We start from the raw sequence: 21,699 nt of genomic DNA on the forward strand, positions 1-21,699 counted from the left end.
ATCTTTTCTTTTGTAATTCATTTAATCTCTTCTTTCTTTGCCTAAAAAAACTATCTCCTTTTAGATGTTCAATAAATATTCAATTCCATTTTCTTCCAGATTTTCTTGGTTTTGTACACATTTTATTTATTATTCCATCGGTAATTTATTTTGTGATATGTTCATCTAAACCATTTTCCCCCAAAATAACTTATCCTTGTTCTATTTAATGAAAGAGCTTTTCTTTATCAACTTATGAGGCCACATTTATCCTATCTTAAACTCTCACAGAATAGGCATATTTTGCTCCATTGATTTCTCCATTCGCTATTTGCTTAGTTCCAAAGAGTAAGTAGCAATAACTTCAGAATCTTTTCTTTTTAAAAAGATTTCCAAAAATAAAGACTCCTAGTTTCCTAAGTGGCCAGCTCCAATGTTTTATCACAGGTCTCCAAGGAGCAATAAATTGCTTAGTGCCATAAACTTTCAGTAGAGGAAGAGCTGACCTGGATTGGGCACCATAAGAGCACAAGAAGAAGGAAGAGGGGCAAGCCTTCTTCGAGGCCAAATTCCACCTACAATAAAATCCAGGGAAATGCTCCTACCATTGCACTGGAATCTCCTGTTAAACTGTTGGGAAAACCTAGGTTCTGCTTTTGTTAGAGATGTAGATTGTGATGGTGTTCATTCAAAGGAGATATGACCTATGAAAAGGTCAGAGAAGAAAGAAACCAGAGAAGGAATGGAAACACAACACACAGCTTTCTGAAGAATGTGTGGGCTGCATCTCTGAGTGGTCACCCTGCTGGAGAAAGGGGATCCTGATGTGTTCCAGGGCACCCCAAATAAGCCACCAAATGTTCAGGGAGCTTTCATGATGGGGTGGGATTTCAGTAGATATTTATTTGATAGAATGGGAAGACTTAGCTGTGGGGGAGAGTATTAGCAATGATACAGTACAATCTGACAATAGTGGTGAGGGAGAGTAAATTAGATCAAAAGAGTCTTCAAGCCTTAGAGTAAGCGCAGTGAAACAGATGGAAGAGATGATACAGCAATGAAGACATCTAATTGTCTATTGAAGACCTTTGAAAGTGAGGATATGAATCTTGGACTTAGGGATCAGAAAACTTTTTCTTTTTTTTTGTTTTGAGATGGAGTCTCGCTCTGTTGCCCAGGCTGGAGTGCAGTGGCACAATCTCGGCTAACTGCAACCTCCACCTCGTGGGTTCAAGTGATTCTCCTGCCTCAGCCTCCCGAGTAGCTGGGATTACAGGCGAGTGCCACCACGCCTGGCTAATTTTTGTATTTTTAGTAGAGACGGGGTTTCGCCATATTGGCCAGGCTGGTCTCGAACTCCTGACCTCAGGTGATCTGCCTACTGTGGCCTCCCAAAGTGCTGGGATTATAGGCATGATCCACCGCGCCCAGCCAGCAAACCTTTTCTAAAAAGCCAGATTGTACTTAAGGCTTTGTGGGCCATATCCTCTCTGTTAAAACTACTAAACTGTGTCCTTGTAGTATAAAAGCAGCTGTAGATAATACGTAAATGAATGCGCCTGGCTGTGTTTCCATAGAACTTTATTCATAACATCAGGGAACCAGCAGTTGCTTGTCACACCCAGAACTATAGCATAAAAGGGAAGTCACTCTAGGATCCTAAGAACGATGTGTCAGACTGTGGTCCAGAGAAGATTCTAGCTTTTGATCAGAGGACCTTACACCAACATGTATGGCACCTAATCCCATTGTGTCCCTCTGGAGTAACCTCAGGGGCTTAGCTCTGCTGAGAGGCTCCCAGACACCCCTAATTGTATAGATCTCCGAATCATGATGGCACAGCAAAAGATCTGTAGTGTCCAAAAGGGAAAAGAGACAAGAACCCTGATGGTCTGAGGTCCAACCTCCCTGCTGAAGCCTCTTCAGTTGTTTCAGGAGAGTGGCCGGGGGACATCCTGGGCGGGGTGGGGGGTGCAGTGGCAAGGAAGCTGTGTGCCCCATCAGAGGGGGCCAAGCTGGATTCGAGCCCAGGTTCATTAACCCTTCTTGTCTGTGAACGGTGGCTGGTGGCTCAATTCCTTCCAGTCCTCTACTGCCCCTGACTTTACTGCCTCAGGAGACTCTGCCTATGGGAGACTACAGGGATCCTTGATATTAACTATCCCCATCCCCCTCACCCATCTCAACATCATTCCTACTCTTAGGAGACCTCCTGTGCTGTCTGTCATTCACACAAACATACATATTTGCTCATATGTGCTTGTAGGTACACACATTCTTGCATGAAAAAAGAGACACTTCTCTAAATATATATACAGAGAAAGGCATACAAGGGCCAGGTGCAGTGGCTCACGCCTGTAATCCCAGCACTTTGGGAGGCTGAGGCGGGTGGATCACTTGAGGTTAGGAGTTTGAGACCAGCCTGGCCAACATGGCGAAACCCCGTCTCTACTAAAAATACAAAAATTAGCTGGGTGTGGTGGCGGGCACCTGCGCTACTCAGGAGGCTGAGACAGGAGAATCGCTTGAACCCAGGAGGCAGAGGTTGCAGTGAGCTGAGATCATGCCACTGCACTCTAGCCTGGGCGACAGCGTGAGACTTCGTCTCATAAAATAAAATAAAAATAGAAAGGCTTACAAGGGCATTCTAACAATGGGGACTAATGACATTCTATGAAGATAATGGGATACCGTGCAGGCAATAAAAACTGTTTCTAAAAATAAATTAGGCTAGATGCGGTGGCTCATGGCCTGGAGCGGTGGCTCATGCCTGTAATTCCAGCACTTTGGGAGGCCACGTTGGACGGATCACAAGGTCAAGAGATCAAGACCATCTGGCCAACATGGTGAAACTCCATCTCTACTAAAAATACAAAAATTAGCTGGGCATGGTGGCGCACGCCTGTAGTCCCAGCTACTCAAGAGGCTGAGGCAGGAGAATTGCTTGAATCCCGGAGGCGGAGGTTGCAGTGAGCCGCGATCGTGCCACTGCACTCCAGACTGGCGACAGAGCGAGACACTGTCTCAAAATAATAATAATAAAAAAAAGAAATTGATGACATGGGAAAATACGATCAATATAAAAAAGCATCAAAACTGCATATACAATATAATGACAAATCTTTTTTTTTTTTTTTGAGACGGAGTCTCTCTCTGTCACCCAGGCTGGAGTGCAATGGTGGGATCTCGGCTCACTGCAACCTCCGCCTCCCAGATTCAAGCAATTCTCCTGCCTCAGCCTCCCAAGTAGCTGGGATTACAGGCGCACACCACTGCACCCGGCTAATTTTTGTATTTTCAGTAGAGACGAGGTTTTGCCATGTTTGCCAGGCTGGTTACAAACTCCTGACCTCAGTTGATTCGCCTGCCTCGACCTCCCAAGATCACAAATCTTTTTAAAAAATGTATACACACATGCACACAAACACATGGATGCACACCACACGCGATGTGTGTGAGAAAATCCGGGAGGAAATAAACCAAAGTGTTAGCAGTGGGTATTGGGGTTACATGCACGTTTTAAGAGGATCTTTAAAATACACACACATAATACACATATACAAGATGTCAATCTGGGCCAGGTGAGGTGGCTCACGCCTGTAATCCAAGCACTTTGGGAGGCAAAGGTGGGTGGATCACCTGAGGTCAGGAGTTCAAGACCAGCCTGGCCAAAATGATGAAACCCCGTCTCTACTAAAAATACAAAAAAATTAGCTGGGCATGGTGGTGGACGCCCATAGTCCCAGCTACTTGGGAAACTGAGACAGAGGTTGCGGTGAGCTGAGATCATGCCACTGCACTCCAGCCTGGGCAACAAGAGGGAAACTCCATCTAAAAAAAAAATGTAAATCTATTACAGAAATATTAGAAAATAGAGGCATAAAGAAAAGTAAAATTCCCCAATTGTGGATGAGTTTTTTTCTTCATTAAACTTTTCAGTAATTGAAACACTTATTCTGCATCATGTAACCAGAAAAACTTTATAATTACAATGTTTTCAGAAAAAAAAGAAAGGCATGTATGTATGCATGTATGTATGCATGTATGTATGCATGTATTTATTTTTGGAGACAGGCTCTCACTCTGGAGAGCTGTGGCACAAAAATAGCTCACTGCAGCCTTGGACTCCTGGGTTCAAGTGAATCTCCCATGTCAGCCTCCCGAGTAGTTAGGACTACAGGCATGCACCACCATGCCTATCTAATTTTTAAATTTTTTGTAGAGATGGGGTCTTACTATGTTGACCAGGCTGGTCTTGAATGCCTGGCCTCAAGCAATCCTCCCACCTTGGCTTCCCAAAGTGCTAGGATTACAGGCATGGACCACTGCACCCAGCCTGTTATTTTACTATTATTATTATTTATTTATTTTTGAGATGGAGTCTCATTCTGTTGCCCAGGCTGGAGTGCAGTGGCGCAATCTCAGCTCACTGAAACCTCCGCCTCCCAGGTTCAAGAGATTCTCCTGCCTCAGCCTCCCAAGTAGCTGGGACTACAGGCGAGTGCCACTACACCTGGCTAATTTTTGCATTTTTAGTAGAGACGGGGTTTCACCATGTTGGCCAGGCTGATCTCGAACTCCTGACCTCAGGTGATCTGCCCGCCCTGGCCTCCCAAAGTGCTGGGATTACAGGCGTGAGCCACTGTGCCCGGCCACCCAGCTTGTTATTTTTAAAAAGAACATATATTGAAAAGTATAGGCCAGGTGTGGTGGCTCATGCTTGTAATCCCAGCACTTTGGGAGGCTGAGGTGGGTGGATCACTTGAGGTCAGGAGTTCGAAACCAGCCTGGCCAACATGATGAAACCCTGTCTTTACTAAAAATACCCAAAAAATTAGCCGGCACAGTGGCCTGTGCCTGTAATCCCAGCTAGTCAGAGCGTGGGGCATGAGAATCACTTGAACCCAGGAGGTGGAGGTTGCAGTGAGCCAAGATCGAGCCACTGCACTCCAGCCTGGCTGACAGAGCAAGATTCTGTCTCAAAAGAAAAGAAAAGAAATGGTGGGTGATGCGTAGCAAGAAAAGAAAACAGCCCCTTTCAGGAGCTTGCAGTTTGCGTTCAGCAGCAGCAGCATCTGCCCCCAGCTGCACATTGGTCCTTTCTGAGGAGAGCCTATCCAACAGGTCCTTCCCTCTCGAATGGAAATTCTAGTGACCCGAATAACTAGCCACGGCCTAATGAAATGAACATCCCAAAGATGGCTGAGGATCTCTCCACAGCTGGTGGGGGAGGTCACATGGAGGGACTGCTCCTGCAAGCTTCAGGGTCCCAGATGCAGCCCAGATGTGGTAGATACTCCATGAATATTTGATGAGCTAATGGAGGAAGTGGTGAAGTCTCCAGCTGTCCCCTAGAACAGGGCACACAGCAGACACCCAGATGTGGATGAGCAGAATAATGAGCATGGACACGGTGTCCCGCTGAGGGCTTGCAAGGATCCGTGGCAATCAGACACGTGCTCTGGAAAACTGGATTCTCTTTGTTCAGGACAGATACAGATACAGCTGGACATTAAGTTCTTGTTGACATTCTCACCTACTGGGCTTAGCTGCTTTGGTGGCAGAGGCTCTAGGTTTTCTCTAGCCCAGCAGTGACAAGAAGAAAAGGGTTGGTAAGCCTTTATTTCCTGGTATCAGGGAGGAGCGTTCTGCCCTGAATGCAGAGTTGCCTTGGGCAGATGTTTTTTTTTTTGAGGCAGAGTTTCACTCTTTTACCCAGGCTGGAGTGAAGTGGCATGATCTTGGCTCACTGCAACCTCTGCCCCCCAGGTTCAAGTGATTCTCCCGCCTCTGCCTCCGGAGTAGCTGGGATTACAGGCACCCGCCACCACACCTGGCTAATTTTTGTATTTGTAGTAGAGATGGGCTTTCGCCATGTTGGCCAGGCTGGTCTCAAACTCCTGACCTCAGGTGATCCACCCGCCTTGGCCTCCCAAAGTGCTAGGATTACAGGCAGGAGCCACCGCGCTTGGCCTGAGCAGATGTTTTTCATTGTTCCTCAGGGGTGAGGCAGTTCACTCCCCGCATGAAGTGGGGAGCTAGGTAGGACCCAGAGGGGACAGACCAGGTGTGACAGCTTACTTTCTTCTTCTAAGTCAGGCTTCTCTGCCATGGGAAATGAAGGATTTCCTAAATGTTGAAGACATCCCTATCCTAATGAAAACACCAACAACACATTTCCAAGGCAAGCAGAGAGCATTTGCTAATTGTCAGTTGCCATGGATTATTCTTGATGACACCCTTTTCCATATGAGAAGAGAAATGACAGTTAACTGGTGCAGGCAAGTATTGTAGCAATTTATCTGGGTCTGTAAGATCCATCCTTTGGGATAGGTTGTTCCCTCACCTCTTCCAGAAGCCTGGTGGCAGGCAGCATCCCTTTATGGCCATCAAGCACAGGAGACAGGCTTCAGGTGGAGACAGCCCCGCCTGCCAGCGATGCTGACCCTGTGGGGCTGGGACAGGAAGACCACTGCTTTTCCTAGGCTGGAAACAGAGCCTTGCCATGAGATTTAAGTTGACCTTTGCAGCTGGTACTTGGCCTTCCTTAATTTCTTCCACTAAATATTGTAGAACTGTTAGGCCTTCCAGGAAAACCAAAGAAATACAATATATACATTTTTCTTTCTTTCTTTCTTTTAACTTAGGTTTAGAATATATACCTTTCGACCTTGAGGAATTTATAATCTAGTTGGGGAGATGTTTTTAAGATATATTAAGGCTGGGCACGGTGGCTCACGCCTGTAATCTCAACACTTTGGGAGGCTGAGGTGGGTAGATCATGAGGTCAGGAGATCGAGACCATCCTGGCTAACACGGTGAAACCCCGTCTCTACTAAAAAAAAAATAAAAAATTAGCCGGCCATGGTGGTGGCCCAGCTACTCGGGAGGCTGTAGTCCCAGCTACCCGGGAGGCTGAGGCAGGAGAATGGCGTGAACCCGGGAGGTGGGGCTTGCAGTGAGCCGAGATCGGGCCACTTCACTCCAGCCTGGGCGACAGTACGAGACTCTGTCTCAAACAAACAAACAAACAAGCAAACAAAAATAACAAAAAAAGAAATGGTTTAACTGAGTGTTACAGATAATCAGAGAGAAAGAAGTCCCAGGGATTGGGATGGCTGGAGACGCTTCTTAAAGGACGCATGATTGAACTGGGCCTCAGAGGATGGGGAGAGGTCCCGGTAAGAGCCAAGGGCAGAGTTACAAATGACCTCGCTGGTTGGCAAATTTTGGCCTGTGGGCCACATCTGGCCCACCACCTGTTTTTGTACAAGCCATGACTTAAGAATTAACTTTTACATTTTTAAATGGTTGGAAAAATAAATATTTCATGACAAGTGACAATCATATAAAAGTCAAATTTCGCCGGGCACGGTGGCTCACGCCTGCAACCCCAGCACTTTGGGAGGCCAAGGCGGGCAGATCACAAGGTCAGGAGATCGAGACCATCCTGTGAATGGTGAAACCCCGTCTCTACTAAAAATACAAAAAATTAGCCAGGCGTGGTGGCGGGCGCCTGTAGTCCCAGCTACTCGGGAGGCTGAGGCCGGAGAATGGCGTAAATCTGGGAGGTGGAGCTTGCAGTGAGCCAAGATCGCGCCACTGCACTCCAGCCTGGGCGACAGAGCAAGACTCCGTCTCGAAAAAAAAAAAAAAAAAAGTCAAATTTCAGCATTCAGGTCAGGTGCGGTGGCTCACGCCTGTAATCCTAGCACTTTGGGAGGCCAAGGCGGGCAGATCACTTGAGGTCAGGAGTTTGAGACCAGCCTGGCCAACATGGTGAAACCCCATCTCTACTAAAAGTACAAAAATTAGCCAGGCGTGGAGGCGCATGCCTGTAGTCCCAGCTACTTGGGAGGCTAAGGCAGGAGAATTGCTTGAACCCGGGAGGTGGAGCTTGCATTGAGCCGAGACTGTGCCACTGCACTCCAGCCTGGGAGACAGAGCAAGACTCCGTCTCAAAAAACAAAAACAAAAAACAACAACAACAAAGGTTGATTGAAATACAGCCACACTCATTTATTTACGCATTGTCTATGACTGCCTCACACTACAGTGGCCACTCTCAGTAGTTACAACAGAGACCATATGGCCCACACAGCCCCAAATATTTACCCTTTAGAGAGAGTGTGCATGTCCCAGGCCTGCATCAGAGGGGTAGTTGGTAGGCTCTGGATGGAGGGAGCATTTGTATGTAGGAACTATGGGAGATTAGGGGTAATGGGTGCCAAGATATCTGTTACAAATGCTAGTCCTGCAGGCAATGGGTTGAAATTACCATCTATATCAATAAGGTTACATTATCTATGTGCATATGGTATGTAACTCCAGAAAGTTCAAAAGGATACTCTGTAAAAAGAAGGTCAGCCTTCCCCCTGCCCTCTGGGCATTCAGACAGGACAACTCCTCTGAGGTCCTCAGTTACTCATGCTTGGGTATCCGCACAGAGATTTTTTTTTTCACCTCCAACATTGGGGATGGAGATATTCTTACACATACATGTGTAAGTTTACATATACGTATATTCTTTCATCTTTATATATATGCATGTTATTTCATTTAAAAAACCCACATATAGACATGTGTGAGTTTACATGTATGTATATTCTTTCATTAAAAAACCCACAGGCTGGGTGCGGTGGCTCACGCCTGTAATCCCAGCACTTTGGGAGGCCGAGGCAGCTGGATCACTTGAGCCTAGGAGTTCAAGATTAGCATGGCCAACATGGTGAAACCCCGTCTCTACAAAAAATACAAAAATTAGCTGGGCTGGTGGCGTGTGCCTGTAATCCCAGGTACTTAGAAGGCTGAGGTGGGAGGATTGACTGAGTCCAGGAGTTCAAGGCTGCAGTGCGCCGTGATTGCACCACTGCACTCCTGCCTGGGTGACAGAGCGACAACACCCTGACTCAATTAAATCAACAACAACAACCCACAAATGGCAAAATACTTTAAAACTACTGTTCTACATCATGCCTTTCCGTCTTGTATCTTATAGTATGCTCTATGTTAAGACATTCTTAACAGTTGTATGGGACGGATGTACCATTTTTTATTTACCCAGTTTGAGGAGGTTTCTGAGCCAGAATCTCAATCGTATTTTAGGAAGCTTTTTTGAGCAGAGGGGCTCCAAGAGAACTAGAGGGAGGAAGACCAGTCAGCCAGCGTTGTACAAATCCAGGAGCCCGGCAGGGCAGGTGGAGGTGGCCTGGAATTCCAGTGCTGGCCGGAACTCCAGAGTGCTCAAGGCCACCATGCTTTGGCCCCCTCTCCTGCCACCATTCCCAGGGGACTCATACCTTGGTGAGTGTGTCAGGGATGGAAGAGGTGGGAGAAGCAGGAAAATTCAAGACACACTTCTTTCCCAGGCAGCGACCATGTAACTCGATGTCCTCATAAGGGTTCTCCTTCATTGGCGGATCTGTGTTCAAAGGCAATGCGTCAGGAACCTGGGAACACTGAGGACATTTCCCTTTTCAAAACACTGAGGTCAGTATCTTGGCCTCTCCTGTGTCCATTCTTGTAGGGATATCTGCTGTTTTGCCATCCATGCGCCCCTCCTGTTGGCAGCAGCCCCTGATTTCACTGGGTTACCTCTCCATCTCCTCATTTGTGGCCATGGGAGATTAACTCCATTCTCAGTTTCAGCGCTTTAGCCAATCTAGGTATCCCAAATCCCTGCCTCAGTGATCAGTTCAGGGAAGGGCTCATATTCTAAGCCTAAGTGATATCACTGCATGGCATTCCCGGGCTCTAAAGGTGAGCAAAGGACCTTGGCTGGTCTAATGAGGGTGAACCTCAGGATTTCTGCTGGGACTTGCAGGATACCAGCTCTTCTCTCCACCAAGAAGATATGGATTCCAGGAAGCTGGTGGCAGCCATTGTGGGGACGCTGGGAAGCCTGCTGAGAATAAAGCTAACCTGAGAGGTAAGAAATGGAGGAAGGGGGCTGGGTGCGGTGGCTCACACCTGTAATCCCAGGACTTTGGGAGGCCGAAGGGGGTGGATCACTTGAGCCCAGGAGTTTGAGACTAGCCTGGGCAATGTGGGAAAACCCCGTCCCTCCTAAAAAAGAAAACACACACGCACACACACACACACACACACAAATTAACCGAGTGTGGTGGTGGGCACCTATAATCCCAGCTACTTGGGAGGCTGAGGCAGGAGAATCGCATGAACCTGGGAGGCGGAGGCTGCAGTGAGTTGAGACTGTGCCGTTGCACTCCTGGGTAACAGAGTGAGACTCCTGTCTCAAAAAAATAAAAAATAAAAAAGAAAGAAAGAAAAGAAATGGAGGAAGGAAAAGCTAGTTTAGTTGGGTTTTCTGTTCCTTGTAACTGAAAGCATCCTCTTGGGCAGTCACTGCTAAGAGAAGTCCAGATCTCGCTCCCATTTTAGATCTGGAAATCCCGCTGCTTTGGCAGGAGCCCATCTCCAGCAGCCTGGACACAGATGCAATTCCAATTGCTTAGCTAAGCATCTGCCTTCCTCAAATTTTCTATTTCCTCCTTCTGTAAGTTTTTTCTAGTATTGATGATTACATGCCAGCATGCCTGCATATATCCACCCTACCTGCCCCTCACCAGCACACACATATGGGTTTCTCCCTTTTATCAGCTTGTTTCTTCCCCCACCTTTCACCCGCACCATAAGCAGTTGGAGCTCGCCCTTCACTAAAACCATCAACCTCCCCAAAGATGACTGAACTCACCAAACTCTGAATCTGAGACCCACTCTGAAATCTCAGAGGACGCTTTAGAGCCAAAGTTACTTTTTAAATCACATTTAGTCTGTGTTCTGATGCCCTGTTAGTGCCACACTCTGACAGTTTCTGAAGGAGGCTCTGTTGTGTAGTGTTTTCTTTCATTCAGTAATCCCTGCAGTTGACTGAGCATCTGTCATATGTGAGGTAGTTGACACAACATTCTCTCCAGTCCTTAACCTTGCAAGGGAGCTAGCTTCATCCTCATTATGCAGATGGGAGAACTCAGTTCAGAGACGTGAAGTCACTGGCTCAATGTCCTGCGGCCAACAGGCAGCAGAACCAAGATGTGGTTCTGGATCTTCAGACTCCAGGCCCCACGCTTCTCGCTATGCCACGCTGCCACACTGCCTCCTTGGCCACTCATTACCAGCTAGTCTTCCCCCTCCAGCCCTAGGGTCTCTCATATATCCCACAAGGCTCACTCTCCCACCCCACCTGCCTGCTCTTTCATCCGAGTGCAAAGGTGTCTTCAAGTGTGTGTGTGTGTACATGTGTGTGCACGTGTGTTTCCAGCAGCCAGCCCCATTCTCCCTCCCCTTTCTCCCAGACAGACTCAGATCCGCACACAGACGCTGTGGCTTCTTACCTAGAATGTCTTCATAGACGTTCTCCTCCGATAAAGTGCGTGTCAGCCCCAGCTTAGTCTGCGCGTACCAGTCCACCCTGCTGCTCTCAGAGGAAGACTGCAGTAAATCTTCAAACTCATAGGACTTTCTGGAATGTGCCAGATGGGAGGAAAAAACAAAGAATTTGAATCAAATTAGGCTGTTTCAGAGAATATATTGATATATCCCCTCGGCCAAATTTTCTTTTTCTTAGAAAAATTGTTACCGAAATCAACTTCTTTTATTTTATTTCATTTCATTTTTTGAGACAAAGTCTTGCTCCGTTGCCCAGGCTGGAGGGCAGCGGTGCCATCTTGGCTCACTGCAACCTGCGCTTCCTGGGTTCAAGCAATTCTTCTGCCTCAGCCTCCGGAGAAGCTGGGACTATAGGCATGCACCACCATGCCTGGCTAGTTTTTGTATTTTTAGTAGAGACAAAGTTTCACTGTGTTGGCCAGGCTGGTCTCGAACTCCTGACCTCAGGTGATCTGCCTGTCTTGGCCTCCAAAAGTGCTGGGATTATACACTGTGCCCGGCCTGAAATCAACTTCTTTTATTGTAAAAGGTGTGAAAATCCATGAATAAGAGATGTGGCTTTTATGTGCAAGAATGTTCATGCTATTATGCTAAGTGAAAATAATAAAGTATATGTAAAAAAGTAAAATCCCAACTTTGTAAACAAACATAGACATAGAAAATAAAAAAGGGGGCCGGGAGCAGTGGCTCACTAGTATAGACAGGGACTGTCTATACTATTTTACAAATCAGGACACGAAGTTTCAGCCCATTTATGTAGTTCATCCAAGTCTAAAAGGCTTGTGACTAAGGATATGGAACAGTCCTTATTATAGTACAGATAGTCCCTGTCTTATTACAGTATAGATAGTCCCTGACTGTGTATACTATAGATACACAGCAACACGCCCTGCTAATTTTTGTACCTTTTTGTAGAATGGGGTTTTGTCAGGTTGCCCAGGTTGGTTTCAAACTCCTGACCTCAAGTGAGCCTCCTGCCTGGGCCTCCCAAAGTGCTGGGATTACAGGTGGGAGCCACCGTGCCCAACCCAAAATTACTATTCTTATCCACTTTTTTCAGCTTTTTTTTTTTTTTTTTTTTTTTTTGAGAGCTGGAGTGCAGTGGCATGATCTTGGATCACTGCAACCTCTGCCTCCTGGGTTCAAGCGATTCTCCTGCCTCAGCCTCCCGAGGAGCTGGGATTACATGCATGTATCACCATGTCTGGCTAATTTTTGTATTTTTAGTAGAGACAAGGTTTTACCATGTTGGCCAGGCTGGTCTCGAACTCCTGACCCCAGGTGATCTGCCTGCCTCAGCCTCCCAAAGTGCTAACATTACAGGCGTGAGCCACTGTGCCCGGCCTCTTATACACATTTTATTTATCAGAAGACAGAGGCATAGAGGGGTTAGATAAATTGCTCCAGGTATATTGGGAAAAGGTGGTGGAATTAGGATCTGACTCCAGGAAGTCTGGTTGGAGACTGATGCTTTTAATGACACAAGGCATTATGGAGAGCATTTACTTAAGTGAGGCATGTCAGGAGGGAAGCTGCATTCACAGGCTCCAAACTAAAACAGGCTGAATTTCAACAGTTTGCTGTTGGGAACCTGAACTAATTTTCCATACAAAACTGCATTACACAGTGATAATTACATTGCTGCATTACACAGTACTGTGCCATACCCAGGCAGACCCTCTGTTTCCCTCAAGTAGTAAGTAATCTATGCTATGAGGAGATGCTATGAACCCTTACAGGGAAAAGGGGGACAGGAAGGGGTCATTTCACTGGAAGCCAGGCAGTTTCTCCCACTCTCAGGGCCAGGGTAGTAACCACCACCTACAGGTAAAGCCTTGACTGCCTAGAGTCAGAACATGACCCTGGCTGAGTTTGGCCTTTTCTCTGAGAGAGAGAAAGGGGCTGTAGCTGTGCCTTGCTTTGCCATGGCGAGAGCTCTATTTATTTTTAGAAACAGGTTCTCCCTCTGTTGCCCAGGCTGGAGTGCAGTGGTGCCACCACAGCTCACTGCACCTCAAATTCCTGGGCTCAGGCAATCCTTGTCCCTCAGCCTCTGGAGTAGCTGAGACTGCAGTTGCATGCCACCATGGCTAGCTAAGTTTTAATTTTTTGTAGAAATGGAGGTCTTGCTTTGCTGCCCAGGCTGGTCTCAAACTTCTGGGCTCAAGTGATCCTCCTGTCTCAGCCTCCCTGTTGTCTGGGATTATAGTTCTGTTTTTATTTTTTAAAATCTCATTGGAAACAATATTTGTATAGGTCAAATTTCAAAATGATAAAGTACCTATGAAATAATATCTGAATCTTTAAAATGTTTTCATAATAAGCGCCCTAACAACAAAAGATATTTGTATGGTTAAAGGCTCTCCAAATCTCAGCAGATGGCTCGCTTATTTAAAGCACATGTAATGCAGGCCGGGCGCGGTGGCTCATGTCTGTAATTCCAGCACTTTGGGAGGCCGAGGTGGGCGGATCACTTGAGGTTGGGAGTTCGTGACCAGCCTGGCCAACATGGTGAAAACTTGTCTCTACTAAAAATACAAAAATTAGCTGGGCATGGTGGCGTGCACCTGTAATCTCAGCTACTCGGGAGGCTGAGGCAGGAGAATCGCTTGAACCGGGGAGGTGGAGGTTGCAGTGAGCTGAGATTGCGCCACTGCCCTCTAGCCTGGGCGACAGAGACTCTGTCTCAAAAAATACATGCATACATAAAAATAAAGCACATGTAATGCAAGTGGGAATCCAGATTATGTGTTGGGGTTTGTTGGGATGGGATTAGCTTTCATCCCAGTGGCTACTGTCAGACACCTGGGATTTCAAGACATAGTTTGAATGTTTTGTATAATCCTTCTATATTTCCAAGAACAAGATGCTAATATAAGAGTTCAGGCCAGACACAGTGGCTCATGCCTGTAATCCCAGCACTTTGGGAGGCTGAGGCAGGAGGATTTCTTGAGGCCAGGAGTTCAAGGCCAGCCTGGGCAACAAAGTAAGATCCCATCTCTACAAAAACTAACAATTACAAAAATTAGCTGGGCACGGTGGCATGTGCCTGAAGTCCCAACTACTTGGAAGGCTGAAGTGGGAGGATCCCTTGAGCCTAGGAGGCACAGGTTGCAGTGAGCTGAGATCATGCCACTTGCACTCCAGCCTGGGTGACAGAGTGAGATCTTGTTTCTGGGGAATAATAATAATAATAAAAAAAAAGGTCAGCCATGCTTTGCATTTGATTTCTGACACATAAAAGGTCACTAGTCTAAACAGCATTAGAAAAGTCCAATTTGAAAACAATTAAAAACTCCCTTTAAAAAAATGAAGATGGGGGTGGGCGCGGTAGCTCACACGTATAATCCTAGCACTTTGGGAGGCCGAAGCAGGTGGACTGCTTGAGCTCAGGAGTTTCAGACCAGCTGGGCAACAGAGCAAGACCCTGTCTCTATAAAAGATACAAAAATTAGCTGGGTGTGGTGGGGCACACTTATAGCCCCAGTTACTTGGGAGGCTGAGGTGGGAGGATCCCTTGAGCCAGGGAGTCGGAGGATGCAGTGAGCCAAGATCAAGCCACTGCATTCCAGCCACTGCACTCTCACTCATTTTGAGACACAGTGAGACCCTGTTTCAAAATAAAAGATGGTTATTCACGTTGCAAAACTAATTTGCAAAACGATTCATCAAAAGGTTTCTCAAATAGCAGCTCTATTTCCTGTATTAAAGGGTTAGTTTTCAGGTGACTAATTCCTATGCAGGAAGTCTGAAAGGCAAACAAATTAACATGAGGTACAGTCCATACAAGATCAAGGAGAAGCCAGAAATCTTTCCATGCCCAGTTTCTAGAACTAGTAGGAAAGTAGGATTCCAATTATAACATTTGATCTATCATTGTCATGTGTTGGTAACACATGCCAAAGCATTTAGAAAGTTAGCTCTTCCTAGCAGTTCTTTATTTTCCCTCCCTTCCTTCCTTCCTTTCTTTCTTTCTCTTTCTTTCTTTCTTTCTTTCCTTCCTTCCTTCTTTCTCTCTCTCTCCTTTCCTTTCTCTCTCTCTTTTTCTCTTTCCCTCCCTCCCTCCTTTTCTTTCCTTCCTTTCTTTCTTTTCTTTTCTTTCTTTCTTTCTTTTCCTTCTCTTTCTTTCCCTCCCTCCCTCCCCTTCCTTCTTTCCTTCCTTCCCTTCCCTTTCCTTCCTTCTTTCTTTCTTTCTGTCTTTTTCTTCCTCTCTCTTTCTCCTCCCTTCCCTCCCCTCCCCTCCCCCCTCCCTACTCCCCTCCCCTCCCCTCTCCCTCCTCTCCCCTCCCCTCCCCTTCTTTTCTTTTCTTTTTTTTTTTTGACGGAGTTTCCTTTCGCTCTTGACGCCCAGGCTCTTGTCACCCAGGTGCAATCTCGGCTCGCTGCAGCCTCTGCCCCCTGGGTTCAAGCAATTCTCCTGCCTCAGCCTCCCGAGTAGCTGAGATTACAGGCGCCTGCCACCCCGTCTGGCTAATTTTTTTTTTTTTTTTTTTGAGACGGAGTCTCGCTCTGTCGCCCAGACTGGAGTGCAGTGGTGCGATCTTGGCTCACTGAAAGCTCCACCTCCTCGGTTCACACCATTCTCCTGCCTCAGGCTCTCGAGTAGCTGGGACTACAGGCGCCTGCCACCATGCCCAGCTATTTTTTTAAATTTTATTTTTAGTAGAGACCGGGTTTCACCGTGTTAGCCAGGATGGTTTTGATCTCCTGACGTTGTGATCTGCCCACCTCAGCCTCCCAAAGTGCTGGGATTACAGGTGAGAGCCACCACGCCCAGCTAATTTTTCGTTTTTAGTAGAGACAGGGTTTTGCCATGTTGGGCAAGCTGGTCTTGAACTCCTGACCTCAGGTGATCCGTGACCTGCCCTTTTTTTTTTTTTCTTTTTTTGAGACAGAGTCTGGCTCTGTCGCCCAGGCCGGAAGGCAGTGGGGCGATCTCAGCTCACTGCAACCTCCGCCTCCAGGGTTCAAGCAATTCTCCTGCCTCAGCCTCCTGTGTAGCTGGGATTACAGGCACCTGCCACCATGCCTGGCTAATTTTTGTATTTTTTGTAGAGATAGGGGGGTTTCACCATGTTGGCCAGGCTGGTCTTGAACTCCTGGGCTCAAGCGACCCACCCACCTCAGCCCCCCAAAGTGCTGGGATTACAGGTGTGAGCCACCATGCCCGGACCACCTAGCATTATTTCTACAGCCTACATAAATGTCAGGGACATCAGTCCTCCCCTTCTGAGGTTCAGGTAGGTGATTAGGCTCCCTGAAGAGGAGAAACGTGATCACACCAATCCTTCAACTGCTAACCTAATTCTGTTCTCTACAAATATTTTTTTAACTTGAAAGTTTTAGTACCTTCATTTACACATTAACTTTGAGAGAAAGGAAACTGTGAAAGGTTAATGAACGATAACCACATCCAAACAGGCTTCTCTCTAATTTAAACATTTTCAACATTCATTCCACATCCCGCCTGCAAGTTTAATAAGTAAACATGCGAGTCACATTGTGCTCAAAGTGGGTGATACGAAGGCGAGAGGTCCCTGCCTTTGGGGAGCCCACAGCCTGGGGAAGAGGTGTAACCTCCACTCAGCCTCACTTTACTTCCCAGGTCCTCAAATGATCGTTAGATATTTGGTGCTTCTGAGTTTCAGAGATGCTAGAATGAGCTGGTTGTTCCAAAGAACTTTGCTGAAGGGCGTTATAACCTATGTAATAGCCAAATTTCAACAACCAATGCCAAACACTGTGATTCTGAGTCGTATTTTGAATGTTCTTCATGACTTCTCCATATTTTTGTAAATGAAATGCTAACTTAGAGCTCCTCCCATTTGGACAATGCGGAAGAATCTCAAAGCTGAACTCGTAATCCTATTGCCTCTCTGATGAGAACCAACTCCTTGCCCAGTGTTGCCATCCAAAGGTTTAGGTCTTAAACCTGGAAATCAGACTCCTAGCCTCCCTCCCACTTACTGCCTACGTCTAACTAGTTAACCCAAGTTTTACCTCCAAAGCATCTCTTGAACCCACCCACTTCTCTCAGTCCCTGAGGCAGCTACACCACAGGGTAACCACAAGACCTCACTGTTTCTCCCCATCGCCTCGCCGCACCTGCCCATTGGTGCCCACCCAGTCTCCAGGCTGCTGACAGGATGGTCTCTTAAACATGCAAATCTTTTTTTTTTTTTTTCTTTTTTCTGAGATGGAGTTTCACTCTTGTTGCCCAGGCTGGGGTTCAATGCTGTGATCTAGGCTTACTGCAACCTCTGCCTCCTGGGTTCAGGCGATTCTCCTGCCTCAGCCTCCCGAGTAGCTGGGATTACAGGCACCCACCATCCATGCCTGACTAATTTTTTGTATATTTACCCGAAACGAGGTTTCACCATGTAGGCCAGGCTGGTCTCGAACTCCTGGCCACAGGTGATCCACCCGCTTCAGACTCCCAAAATGTTGGGATTACAAGCGTGAGCCACCGTGCCCGGCCTTAAACATGCAAATCTGATCATCTCTCTCCCCTTCTTAAAAATGTTCCTTTTTTCCATTGCCCTTAGGTAATAGGCCCAAATCCACACCTTGTGTACAGGTCCAGAAGACCTTCAGGCCTCACCCCAGACCCTTCCTGGCCCTCGGGCCACACTCCTGCCTTGCAGTTCCTCTGACATGATGCAGTCTTTCCTGTCTCAGGGCTTTCACCTATTAGTTCACTCAAACTGAACGTCCACTCCCCACCCTCCCGCTGGCCCGAGCGTCACTTCTTCTTGATCCCATCTGTTTCCCTGATAGGCTACACATCCCTGCTGAATGTTCCCATGGCACCAGGATTCCTCACAGCACTGACAGGAGTTATGATCACAACACCAGCTGTGTCCTTCCAACTATTACTGGTCTGCAAATCCCGTGAGGACAGAGTCTCCGTCTATCTCGCTCATTATTACATTCCTATGTCTAACACTCGATAGGTGCATGGTAAATATTTGTTGGTTGAATAAGTGAATGAGTATTTTATTTTATTATTTATTTATTTTCGCTCTGCCGCCAGGCTGGAGTGCAATGGCGCATCTCAGCTCACTGCAACCTCTGCCTTCCGGTTCAAGCGATTCTCCTGCCTCAGCCTCTCAAGTAGCTGGGACTACAAGTGCGTGCCACCATGCCCAGCTAAATTTTGTATTTTTAGTAGAGATGGGGTTGCACCATGTTGGCCAGGAAGGTCTCGATCTCTTGACCTTGTCATCCGCCTGCCTCAGCCTCCCAAAGTGCTGGGATTACAGGCGTGAGCCACCTTGCCGGACCATTTTGTTTTTTGAGATGGAGTCTTGCTCTGTGCCCAGGCTAGAATGCAGTGGCAGGATTTCGGCTCATTGCAACCTCCACTTCCTGGATTCATGTGATTCTCCTGCCTCAGCCTCCCGAGGAGCTGGAATTGCAGGTGTGTGCCACCATGCCTGGCTAATTTTTGTGTTTGTAGTAGAGACAGAGTTTCCCCATGTTAGCCAGGCTGGTCTCAAACTCCTGACCTCAAGTGATCTGCCCACCTCGGCCTCCCAAAGTCCTGGGATTACAGGCATGAGCCACCATGCCTGGCCCCGTGAATGAATATTTTAAAAGTTGGTTTTAAGTGCTACATTTACTGTTTATAATTTATCCCTACTTCAAGATTTAAAAAAAAAAGCAGCTGTATTATTGAGTTAATTTTTAGTAAATTGTTTTGAATCCATTTCCCCCAGGATTATTTTCATCTATGGATTAAAAAAGCTTGGCTACAGGCCAGGTGTGGTGGCTCAAGCCTATAATCCTAGCACTTTGGTAGGCTGAGGCAGGCAGATGGCTTGAGTCCAGGAGTTCAAGACCAGCCTGGGCAACATAGCAAAACCCTGCCTCTACAAAAAATACAAAAATTAGCTGGGTGTGGTGGCATGTGCCTGTGGTGGCAACTACTCCGGAGGCGGAGGCAGGAGAATCGCTTGGCCCAGGAGGCGGAGGTTGCAGTGAGTTGAGATTGCACCACTGCACTCCGGCCTGGGAGACAGAGCAAGACCCTGTTTAAAAAAAAAAAAAAAGCTTGGCTAGCCTGGCACCTAGCGACCATTTAAAACATCATCCAGCTGGGTTAGAAATCAAGGATGCCACGCGCTGACTTCCATCCTCCTCCTCCAGCTGCCAGAGTCTTTCTGCCTGTCTCTCCTGAGTGGCCACGGCAGCTCTTCCCCATGGCTCGCCATACTCAGGAAGGGCTTTCCTACCACCAGGTGCTCAGGGCAGGCGGCTAGGCAGGAGGAGACTTCCGTTAGCTCTCAGCTTGCATTCTGTTATCGGGTAACTCCTCCACCGTGTACTAGGATCACTCACAGGGTTTCTGCTTTTCTCTATCCTGGATCTAAACCCTAAATGTCAGAAGGAAAAACTATTTCTGTCCCTCATTGTGGCTAATATCCAACAATTTCCACCTTTCAATGAGAAATGACATGAAAATCACTCTTGTAATGGACAACAGCAACCTTGGAAGAGCAAGCACCATCTCTCTGTTTTCCAATGCAGCTTCTATTGAAATAAATGGCTTTACTAAATCAAGTTTCTCAGAAGCTTCCAGAGTAACATCAACTTAATCAAACAATGTGCTCCTTTGAAGACTTGAAACATTCAGTTTTTAGACGTGGTAATTCCGAGTTGTCTCAGGGATGCCTTGCTGACTGAGATGGACCACAGCTTGGCTGGTAAGTTAATTTTAACTGTTAAACCTGTGAGAGCCGAGGGTTGCTGCCCAGCCAGAGAGCTGTGGGGATCCGTATCAGTCCCATAGAAGATGGAAATTATGGAATCAATAACAGCACAGTGTGATCTGGCAGCCATATAATGACTGAGGTTTCATGTCCTCAAGAAGTTCTGAAAGTCTTACACTAAAGCTCCAAGGAAAGGCCAAATCTATATGATGCCAAAATAATCAGCTGAAAAGTTGAAATTTTGGTCATTGCAGTTATTTGGTTTCATAAAGATCTACAAGCTGTCACATGACCAGGTTAAACTAAAATTTAAAAATCTGAATTCCGGTTAAGACATTTTGAGTATGTAGATACATGTGAATTCAGGATGGTGCTCACACTTAAAGAGTAGTAACTTTTCTTGTTAAATGTCGGCCTTAAGGCATTCTTGCCAGAGCTATTAAGTGTATGCCATAAAACACATATAACCAAGTTAATGTTGCTGTAGGAACCTTATCTTTGGAATTTCCTGACATTTGAGGGTTTCTCATTTTCCATTTTAGGATTGAAGGCCTAAGTCCTTGCATTTAATTTCCTGGGGCTTTAAAGAAATGAAGAAAGAAAAGAGAAGACAGCAAATAGAGAGGGAGAGAGAAAAGGAGGGAAAAGGAAGGAAAGAGAAGAGGAGAAAAGAAAAAAGAAGAGAGAGAAACAGGAAGGGAAAAAGAAAAATACGCTTTCTTAAACCGAGGATCTGAATCCGCTGGTTTTGCTCTTAAGGAGGTGAAATAATTGGCCTATGAAAATAAGCTGAATACATTCTCCAAGGCACACACAGCCTGGCCATGAAATTTGAAACCCTCATAACCTCTAAATCCTTAATCATTTCTTTCTTCAACCTTGGTTTGGCTTTCCTCCCTCAAAGAGGGTGGTGCGTCTGCCAAATTCGTGGTACAGTCCTTTTTGTTTTTAAGAGATAGGACCACAATAAAGAGCATACTTTATTTTTTTAAGAGTAGAAAGTGAATATCTTGCCCTAATCACCTCCATTGTACTATTTTAAACAAAATGAAAAACCCAAAGTCAAAATTGTTAAAACACAGCTGATGCAACCATATTCAAACTGGCCAAGAAAAATTTCATCTTTGGACGGAAATAAGTAACTTTAGCTGGTTATAAAGAAAACGCTGGAAGACTGAAAAGCGCAGATGATAGTTAAGAGAGAAAAGATAATGGGAATAACTGTTCCCCAGGTTGACTCGCCTGCCCAGTGATGACACAGATGAAGGATTCCACTTTCCCAGAACCAACCTGTCCCTGGGGGTGTGGGGCCTCCTTGGAGGAAGAGCCAGAAGGGGCGTGGAAGGGCTGCTGTGGGAAGCACTGGGCAGGGGCAGGGAAGTCATGGGAGTGCTCGGGGACCCAGGCTTTGGCACTGGCTGGAGAAAGGATTTATTATTGGAGATGGATTCAGATTTTCTCAGAACATAAAGAAGGAAGCATCTAAGTTCTTCTCCAGACCTCAAGTAACACTGAAACTCAAACCTAGTAAAGATAGTGCAATCATCCTGTATGTATTCTGCAAAAAAAAGATAGTGCAATAAAACCCAAGTCTAGACCA

The 21,699-nt window shown here is 46.5% G+C and overlaps 1 protein-coding gene across 6 annotated transcripts in view; it reads right to left on the reverse strand.

Moving 5' to 3' along the window:
- Positions 1-21,699, reverse strand: part of DENND2A (DENN domain containing 2A) — a 120,898-nt gene that overhangs the window by 57,378 nt on the left and 41,821 nt on the right. For all 6 annotated transcript variants that reach the window (XM_034965101.4, XM_034965104.3, XM_034965103.3 and 3 more), the window contains 2 exons: positions 11,334-11,461; positions 9,279-9,400 (listed from right to left, as the gene is read on the reverse strand). In XM_034965101.4, coding sequence (XP_034820992.2) covers positions 9,279-9,400; positions 11,334-11,461 — 250 coding nt within the window. The remainder of the gene's footprint in view (positions 1-9,278; positions 9,401-11,333; positions 11,462-21,699) is intronic.

The sequence above is a fragment of the Pan paniscus genome, chromosome 6, assembly GCF_029289425.2.
Source record: "Pan paniscus chromosome 6, NHGRI_mPanPan1-v2.0_pri, whole genome shotgun sequence".
Classification (NCBI taxonomy): domain Eukaryota; kingdom Metazoa; phylum Chordata; class Mammalia; order Primates; family Hominidae; genus Pan; species Pan paniscus.